Here is a 9,628-nt window from a genome sequence, read left to right on the forward strand (position 1 = left end):
TCCCTTCAGTGAAACCTCTCAGCTGCACCAGGGGCTCCCCAAGGCCCGTATTTCTGTGACACAGTTATGCCCAGAACCTCCGAGGGGGCTCTGCAGCGCAGATACCTCAGACACAACCTCTAACTTCAAGAACCCCAGACTCCGACTAGCTGCCGTCACTTCAGTCCATGACCCTCTGGCACAAAACTGTAAAGCAGGCCACTTGAGCCCTTGCGCTTTCTAGCCAGGGCAGCCAGGGCCTTCTAGCGTACCTAGCTCAGTGGTTCTTTTTTTTTTTTTTTTTCTAATGTTTATATTTGAGAGAGAGGGAGAGAGAGAGAGAGCACAGACAAGGGGAAGGGAAGAAAGAAAGACAGAATCAGAAACAGGCTCCAAACTCTGAGCTGTCAGCACAGAGTCCGACACAGGGCTCAAACCCATGAACCGTGAGACCATAACCTGAGCCAAAGTTGGACGCTTAACTGACTGAGGCACCCAGGCGCCCCTCAGTGGTTCTTGACATGAGACAACTTTGTCCTCCCAGGGATATTTGGCGCTATCTGAAGACGGCCTTGATTGTGGTGGTGGTGGGGAAATGTTCCTGGCATCTGGCAAATAGAGGCTAGGGGGTGGGGGGTTGTTGCTAAAGATTCTCTAGTGCACAGAACAGCCCCAACCCGTAGAATGAGCCTAGAACATCACTTGTGCTGCTGTTGAGGAACTTTGAAAGCTGCTTCTGCCTTTTCCTACAAGTGGGTCCTGAACCTCAGGGGAGGAGCCCTATGTTCACTACGGGATGAAGGGGTAGGGGAGCAGCCTGAGACACTGACCCCAGGGTATTCCCACCCGGCGGGGACAGAGGTGGTCCAGGATCTGCCACAGGCTGAGAGCCCATCTGTGGAAGGGTGAGTCCCATGGCGGCAGATGCGCAGACCGCTCCCGGCTGGAGCACCCAGAGCCTCCCCCTGGCGGGCCGGGAGCTGGGGTGCCCACACACTCTGCGCTACCTGCCCGTGAGGCCTCCCGCTTGGCCCCCTCCCCAGGGCCGCCCGCACGCGCTCGCCACACTTCCCTGTGTGATGTGGGGAGCAGGCATGCGGTCGTTGGAGCAGGCCAGGCCCTCCTGGGGGGGGTGAGGACATATCTCTGGTGCCATCTTTCCTGTTCTGATAAATAACTGATCTGTGGTTGAGGCAAGAAGGTCACCTCTGCCCAGGGAAGCTCAGGAACAAGCCACTTGTGACTGGTGGGAAGAGCGCAGGGGTGGGGGCAGCGGGAAGTCTGCCTGCCCTGGCCACCGGGCTGCTGGGGGCAGATTTCAGAAAAGGGAAGTGCTGAGCTGGGGCAGCGCTTCCTGTGGTCGCCGGCAGTCAGGGCATCGGGGTGGGCATGGCAAATCAGAGGGGTGGCTGCCCTGCCCCGAGAGGCGGCGAGGTGAGCCTCGCCTGGTCAGCAGGCCCCAGGCCTGGCAGACCCAGGCCGGGCACAGCCCGCTGCCGTCCCTCACTGGTCTGGGCTGGGAGTCCTGGGGATGGAGGGACTTACTGACACACCATGGGCCGTGGGGGCCCTGTTGGGGAGCCTCCCAGAGCTTCTCTGGGATGTGGTCACTTGCTCCCTGCCTCTCCTGATCTCTAGACACCGCCTGTCCTGTGCATGCACCCATTCTTTCTGCCCATCTCTAGACGCTGAAGGGAGGCTCCCTGACGCCCTTCCCTCCAGGGAGACTCTCAACTCCTGGCCTGGCTGTTCTGGGGCACCCCCTGCTTCCCAGAAGGGGTGCCTGAGCCCAGGAACTGTGCTCCGCAAATGGGCAACTGTCTGTATACCCTGTCCCTTGTTAGGGAGGAGACTAGAGCAGGGGCCCAGTTGCAAAGGAGGTGGCCAGGCCTCCGGGGTTTCTGGAGCCCCCTCCTCCCTCACCTGAGCATCACAGAGCAGGAGCCCAGGTGCTGAGCCCAGAGGAGCGGCTGGCCTGGGAAGGGAACTGAAGGAGACGGAACCCCCCCCCCCCCGCCGCCCCCCGCCCAGGCCCAGCAGGGGACCCGTGCTCGTGCTCCATGGTCCCTGACACCTTCCTCTGGCTTGAGTCCCACCCCACCTTGACTTTCGAGCTTCACTCTGGCCTCACTAGGCCCCATCGGAATATAGATAAACCCCGAGGATGGGGGCTACCTGCCCCTTTGGCCCTGGTGAGCCCCACGGGCAGCTCCTCCTCTTCTCCTCCTGAGGGTCTGAGAACTGGGGCTCCCTGGGAGGTGAGAGTGGGGGTGTGGTGGGGCGTAGAGGACGGAGCCGCTGCTCCGGCCTCCAGGTCCTGCCAGGGTCGAGCTTACAATACCAGCACCCTGCCCTGCCCCACTGAGCTCAGCCTCAGTCTCCCTCGTGGGCTGTGCTTGGGAGCTCCAGGTCAGCCCTGCCCGCCCCCTGCCCCACGTTCTCACTCTCCCTTTGCTCCTCCCTTTTCACCCTCCCTATCTCTCTTGACCTTGGATCACCTTTCCTCTGTCTCTCACACTGTCTCTTCTGTTTTCCTTTCTCTTTAGTAAGTTCCTCCTGCCCCCAGGACCCCCAGCCCACTCTGTATATATTTATACATCTGTCAGTCTGTCTGGCTGTTGCTCTCTGTGTTTCTCTCCCTCCTTATCTCTCCTTCCCATCACCCCACCCTGACCCAGCTCTTCCGTGTCTGTCTCACTGTCTCCTCTCCCCCTGCCCTCTCTCCCTCCAGGCCCGCCCTGTCCCTGGTCTTCCTTGGTCTCTGGTGTCCAGAGCCCCGTGCGCCGACCCCCCCCCCCCATGCCCCCCTCAGGCAGCCTGCTCTGGGTTTGGCAGGACACACTGGGGTATTTCTTAGTTGCCCGCGGACCCTTATCCTGTTATCAGTTGGAAATGAATCAGAGATTAGGAAATGGGGCAGTGGGGGTGTTATCGCCCGGCGCACACGGGGTTCTCGGCTAATCTCTGGCGGCCCTGGGTTCGAGAGGAAACGCAGTTGCAACACCGAGCCCTTCTTACCGTCACTGTCATGTCCGCTGCGAGGCTGCGGGGACACGAGGGTGGAGAGGGGAGAGGGCAGGGGGGGGGGCGAAGCTCTGACCCGCTGCAGGAGGGTGCCCACTCCCACCTGTGCATGTGTGTGCACACACACTCACCGGCAGGCACACGCCGGGGGCCTCCTGGGCCTTCACTCACCTCACCCGTCACCAAGCCTTGCACCTCACCCTCCCACTGCCTCTGCAGGCCCGTCCCTGAGCCCCGGCCACGGTCACTGTTCACCGGGCGGCTGCTCAGGCCTTGTCCCTGGCACCCCAGCCCTTTTTCCTCCTAGCAGGTGGAGCAACCCATTAAACAGCTGCACAACGGGCCAGTTTCCTAAGCAAGCCCTCCTGTGGTGCTCAGGATATGTCCGCCATTGTCACTGTGGCCTCCAGACATGGGTGTAGCTCCTGCACCCACTCTGTCCTCCCCCTGCCCTCCCCCCCACCCTTCAGCTTCCGCTGTCTTGCCACTACAGTCCCCTTGCCACTCCTTGGTGCCCGGCTTTGGTGCATGTTGTTCCCTCTGCCTGAAAACTTCTTTCTTCCACCTCCCACTCAGCTGACACGTACACAGCCCAGCTCGCTCAGCTTTCGTGTGACTTCCTCAGAGCACCGCAGGTCCCCGTCAGGTCCCTCGTCTCCGGAGCTCTGGCCCCTCATGCTGTGCCCTTGTGGTACGGGTCTCTATGACCCCACTGAGACCATGCTCCTCCAGCTGGACCCCTTGTTCCCTGTCCACCTCCCTCCTGACTGGGCAGCGAGGCAGAGACCAAGTCCACCACCTGTCCAGTGTCTGGCTTGGCCACACTGGACAGTAGCCTGGACGGATGTATAAACAAACCCAGAGACACCCATGCATACACATGGAAACACACAAACCCGTCCACACACAATGCACAGACTCCCACATAGACACTCAGGCAGACTCACAGACAGAAAAATACACACACACACACACACACACACACACACACACACAAGGGCTCAGTGCATCTCACCAGCTAGTGGGGGTCCCTGTGACATGGCTTCCGTGTGCCCCCGCCCCTGTGCCTCAGGTAGGACCCCCTGTCAATGCAGGCCTCCTGGACTCTGTTGCCCTGGCCTCAGCTTCAGGGAACTATTCCCAGGCCCAGCTCCCCGGGCAGGACTCTCTGGGCCTTGGCAGAAGTCTAGCAGCATAACACTCATGACAAGTGACTTTCAGGCCCTGTACGTGGTGTCCCAGCCAGCACCAGTTAGCACTATGGTTAACACTGTGGCACTGCATGAAGTACCTCTCGTGTGGCATTTTAAAGCTCAGGGAGGGGCGCCTGGGTGGCTCAGTCAGTTAAGCGGCAGCTTCCGCTCAGGTCATGGTCTTGCATTTGAGGGTTCGAGCCCCGCATCAGGCTCTGTGCTGACAGCTAGCTCTTCGGATTCTGCGTCTTCCTCTGTCGTTGACCCTTCCCTGCTCAGGCTGTCTCTCTTTCTCTCTCAAAAAAAATAAAACATTAAAAAAAAATGTAAAGCTCAGGGAAAAGATCGGATGAGCGCACACAAAACTAAAGCTTGGTGTTCTTCCCAGCCACGTTTTGCTTTTGGATTCAGTACTGAAGTTAGTGTGAGTCAAGGTGTTTCTCCCTGCCTCAGGGAGGTTCCAGCTGGAAACAGGCAGCCACGGTGGCAGGCAAGGGTGAGGAACTGGGCCTGGGAGAGGGACAGTGGGCTATGGAGGGGGCAGGCCCATGGACAGAGTGGCGGCTGAGGACAGAAGGCAGCAGGGCCCAGAGCCCGCACATTGAGGGTCCTCACCTGTCTCCGGCTGGGGGCAGAGGTGGATGGGCGTCTGGCTGCGAGAAGCCAGACCAACGGGGCTGCGTTTCCTACAGAGGTAGTGGGGCTTTGAAGCTTCGAGGAGGCTTGTCATCCAAAGCACCTACGAGCAGCTTCTCTTGCTCAAAGGGGGCTTTTGCCATCATCACCACCCAGCTGAGAAAAGTGGGGAGTCCCTCCTCCTGGTTCTGCTCCTCTCTCAGGGTCCCCTTATCAATCCTTGCTTGACGAGAGCCCGAGTATCTGCCGTCCTCAGGCCCTGAATGAGGAGAACCAGACGCAGGTGCTCGGTCCGCCAGAGTGGGGGGACACCAGGGGACACCTCTTTGACCTTTTTTTGAAACTGAAAGGTGTTTCCCCTTTTACCGGCTCTGACCACCCCCACCAGCCACATACTGTCTTCCCCAGGGAAGGTGCTCCTGAATATTCCTTCCAAGACAGCCCTAGCAGCTTCTGGGTCCCTCTACCCTGATTTCCAGGGTTCTTTATCAGGCCCATGCCTTGCCCTTCTCCCAGACCCCACATTTACTGACACACTGGTGAGCACCGTGCGCTTCGGGTGAACGCGGGAGGGGTTTCCACAGCACCCAAGTCTCCTTGCACCATTTTCTTGTCCCCCTTGGGGGGCTGGTGGCTGGCCTGGCGTCTCTTGGATGGAAATACTGAAGAGTCCTCGGCTGATCTGAGAAACGTGAGAACAGGGCTGGGAAAATCGGCCGTTTTTGTGGTTTGGGGGTTTGAAGCAAGTTTCACAACTGATCTCCCAAGAACATGGTCCAGTCAGATGCTCTCCCCGCCCGGGGGCCCATTTCCCTGCTGGCTCCGGTGCTGACCGCCCGCCTGGCTGGGTCCGGAGAGGCAGGCCAGGCCAGAGGCAAGGGGCTTGGCCCGCCTGACCCACCTGCTCCCCGCTTTCCTTCTTTGGGGGCTGAGCTCAAGGAGCTAGAAGATGGAGCCATTTTGGGGGGTTCTTGTGGTTTCTGCCTCATGCTTTGGCATTGGGTGAGGTATCTACCTGGCACCCCTCACTCTTGTCCTGGAAATCTTTCTCAGGTGCCCTGGGGGCCACTGTACCCTGAAAGCCTTCATTTTCGGGGACAAAAAGGCCAAGAAATTCTTCTGTTGCCATACTTTTGGGCTGGCGCTGACGAGCAGTGGTACTGGAGCAACCCACTACGGGGGTTCAGGGAGAGAGGAGGGACCCGAGGGGGCACGCCCCTCCCACCATGGGTCCCGATGCCTCCCCTGCAGAGAGCACCCAGCTGGGGCGGGGAAGGGGTCCTCAAGCCCAGCCCTGCCTCTGAGTGGCCTAGCCCCCCAGACTGTCCTTCCCCACTCTGGGAAGTCCCAAGCTCCCTCAGGCCAGCTGGGGCAGAACTGAAATTGGTGACATCTGCCTCTCTGGCACCCTTGGCTCCAGCCCCCACCCACTCACCCCAGAGTCTCCCTGCAGGAGCCTCCGGACCTGCTAGGAACAGCATGCCGTGTCCCCCCTGAGTGGGCACAACTTTCTTGCCCTCCACACCCCCCCTCACCCCAGCCTGGGCCCCACACGGGCAGAACACTCCCCACGGCTGGTGACTGCTGGGAGATTCTGCACTCGCCATCCCTCTGTTCAGGGGTACAGTGGCAGGTCCCTCCCATTTCTCAGACACTTCATTTCCCACCCTCCATAGCAGAGGGCAGACCAAGGGACCAGGTGGGCATATTTCTGCTCTCGGACGCGATGGGAGGCAGTGGTGTGTACGGGACAGAGCCCCAGCTTCCTGGCTCTGTTGAGAGCACTGGGACCGTCCTGTGTGCAGTGACCGAGTCAGGGTGGGGCTGGGGACAGGGAAGCTGGGAACACAGAGCCGGGCTACGAGTCACCAGACTTGCGGCCAGGGCGACAGGCCGTCGCGTGCTCAGTCAGGGGAGTGGTAGGGTGGTCACACGGACATGGGTGGTGGAGAAGAGTCAGGCCAGCCCTGTAGGGAGTCCTCCATGGCAACCCTCAGGGGCCAGGGAGAGGGGCATGGCCAGATACAAATGCTTGGATGAATGGGAAGTTTCCAGCAGGCGTGTGGAGCCCCCTCAACCGAGTCCGATAAGCTTGTGGACAATTGAACACACCCAGGTGGAAAATTTGCCAGCATCTGAGCCACCTTCAGTGATTCTGCCCTTTGGGCGGGTGTGGCAGTGCACAGACAAGGACCACAGGCTGGGGTTGGGCAGAGAGACTCAGCCACGGCTGTGCGTGCCAGGCCCAGCAAGGCTGGGGGCTTCTGGGTACATCTGCTGGGTGCCTTGTCCCCTTCCCGTTCCCTATCCATACACCCCCTCCCAGCTTCCTGTTTCTGTTTTGGGGCCACAGGAACTTCCTCTTCTCATCATGGTTCAAAATGGCTTGCTGGTCTCAGTTGGAGGCCCGGGAGGGGGGGCAGGGGAGGCGGGTTGGTCACCCCAGCCCAAGAGACAGCTGCAGAGGGAGGGAGAGAGGGGCTCTGCACCCCTGGATGTTGCAGGGCCATGGAGGTGTGAACTGGCTCTCCCCACCCTCCTCCCGGACCAAGCCTCGCCAGCTCCTTGGACGGATGGAACCTCTGGTGTGAGTGCCGCTCAAGGGCAAGGTGGGCTGGGTCCTGACGGAGTGACCCTGAGCTCTCACTGTGTCTCCTTCTTGCCTCAGAAAGAGGACCAAGATGATTTCTTGCCCTTGCCTTCTTCCTGCTGTCTCCCGAGAGTCCTGAACTTGACACAGGCACTCACGGGCAGCACCGCACTGGTCCACGGTGCACCTGCACACATGTGCACTCATGGCCCCTCCAGAAGCAGAGCCACAGTGGGGGCGTGGCCTGGAGCACCCCTGCGTGTGCATGCCTTGGTGAGTGTGGGGGGGGGGGTCCTGTGGAATGTGCCCGTGTGTGAGTGTGCAAGTTTCCTTGGCTGAGTATGCCTTTGTGCAGGTCTAGAAGGCTCCATCTCCTTCCTCCCAGCCAGGGCCCTGAGCAGAGCTTGTCCCCTAAATGAAGCTGAGCTTTTCTTGCCACGTCTCTGAGCCCACCCTGGGGGGTCCCGGGTGAGGGAGTGAGCTTACCTGGCCCTGTTGACTGCGGAGGCCGTCTCTAAGGTGCTGTGGGGCCCAGTCCTGCACAGGGACAGGGTCTGGGAAGCAGCCACTTGGTGAGCCGTGGCAGGGGGGTGGGGGGAGTGAGGGAGGGGGGAGGGGTGGATATGCTAGGGATGTGCCAGGAGGGGTCACAAGGCAGTCCTCAACATGCCATTTTGATCCCTTGGGGACAGAAGGCCTGTAAGAGGAGCAGCCTCATGCGGACCTTGGTGCCTCATGAGCTCCCCAGGTCTGGGGTGGGGGCAGATGTGAGCAGGGCTGCTGAGAACCTACACTCACACCCACCTCCCTGCTCATCTAGCTGGCCGGGAATGAACCTGAGGATCCACGCGCCCCCTCCCAGGGGCTGGAGCCAGGGTCAAGTTCAGGATGGTGCTGCCTCTCTAGCACTCCTGTCCAGCATTTCCCGAGCATTCCTTTCGTGCTGGATGGCCATCGTCGTCCCTTACAGGTGAGCAGCACGTTGCGAGGAGTCTGCTGTGCAGGGACCCAGAGCTGAGCAGCCACGCTGCTGGGGCGCATACCAAACTCTGGGCCTGGGTGCCTTCCTCCCACAGCGAGGGGAACCCAAGAATCTGGGGTCACCGAGTCCCATTACTCAGGCACCTGGTTTGCGCTCCCCATTAGCACTGAGGGGCGGTAAGAGAACAAACACTCACCGATTGTTTACGCGGAGGGCTTGAGGCCATAATTAAGTCTCCACAATCTGCCCTTTATCAGCCAGGTATCTCAGCAGCCTCCAAAGGGGAAACATCCCGGAGCATCTAACAAAAGAAAGTTGGATGGGTTTTCAGACTTTTTTTTAAACCCTGAAGAATAGGCCTTTGTTGCCAACTCCCCTCCTGTGGCAGCCTGCCTGGTCCCTGGACTCCCCCTGGGCTGGGGGCAGGACCAGGCAGCCCCAGCGGCCCCCACCCTGCTGGGCTGAACCTCCAGACCTCACCTGCCAGCGTCTCCTCCGATTGCAGAGGTTCCCCGCACTCCCCCCCCTCCCGCCGCCATGCCGGCTGTGGGCAGGGCCACTGGAGTGGGTCCTAGAAACGTCCCATCCTCTGCCTTTGGTGCCCCACCTCACCTGGCCAGATCCCGACAGCCTTCCCTTGGTAGGCATCATTGCCAACCTGGAGCCACAGCCAGGCTGGTGATGAGGGGCGACCTCTGATTGCCCAAAGCCCCTGCGTTCCTGGCTCCCCACTGTCCCCACCGGGTCTAGGCCTGTCACTCTCATCTTTGCTGAAGCTGTTTTCTCCACCTATAATCCTTTTCCCTGCTCCTGGCTTCCTAGCAAATTTCTATGGAAATTTTAAGACTTAGCTGGCATGGGGCGGGGGGTTGCTGGATGGCTGTCAGTTAAGTGTCTGACTTCTCAGGTCATGATCTCACAGTCTGTGAGTTTGAGCCCCACATCGGGCTCTGTGCTGACAGCTCAGAGCCTGAAACCTGCTTCAGATTCTGTGTCTCCCTCTCTCTCTCTGCTCCTCCCCTGCTTGTGCTCATTTTCTCTCTCTCCTTCGAAAATAAATAAACATTAAAAAAAAAAGACTTAGCTGGCGCTTCACTCCTCCCGGGAGGCTTTCCTGCAGTCCAGGCCAGGTTTCCTGTCCCTCCTCTGGGCTCCCTGTACCCCACCCCCACCCTCAATGGTCTCAGGCCCTTGATCTGTGCCCCACACTTGGCACAGAGTAAG

General features: G+C 59.9%; 1 protein-coding gene across 1 annotated transcript; it reads left to right on the plus strand.

The window, feature by feature from the left end:
• Positions 1-7,203: 7,203 nt before the first annotated feature.
• On the plus strand, positions 7,204-9,306 carry LOC115279749. Its single transcript, XM_029924261.1, has 4 exons — positions 7,204-7,419; positions 7,501-7,695; positions 8,243-8,392; positions 8,662-9,306. Exons 1-4 carry the CDS (start codon positions 7,204-7,206, stop codon positions 8,707-8,709), a joined length of 609 nt encoding a protein of 202 aa, XP_029780121.1. The 3' UTR covers positions 8,710-9,306.
• The last annotated feature ends 322 nt before the right edge of the window (positions 9,307-9,628 follow it).

The sequence above is a fragment of the Suricata suricatta genome, chromosome 16 (genome assembly GCF_006229205.1).
Source record: "Suricata suricatta isolate VVHF042 chromosome 16, meerkat_22Aug2017_6uvM2_HiC, whole genome shotgun sequence".
NCBI classification, from domain to species: Eukaryota; Metazoa; Chordata; class Mammalia; order Carnivora; family Herpestidae; genus Suricata; species Suricata suricatta.

Coding starts and splice junctions, on each gene's coding strand:
- LOC115279749 (XM_029924261.1), top strand. CDS start 7,204: ATGGTTCAAAATGGCTTGCTGGTCTCAGTTGGAGGCCCGGGAGGGGGG. Junction 7,696..8,242: donor CCCTGCGTGTGCATGCCTTG/GTGAGTGTGGGG, acceptor CTGCTCATCTAG/CTGGCCGGGAATGAACCTGA. Junction 8,393..8,661: donor GCCATCGTCGTCCCTTACAG/GTGAGCAGCACG, acceptor GCCCTTTATCAG/CCAGGTATCTCAGCAGCCTC.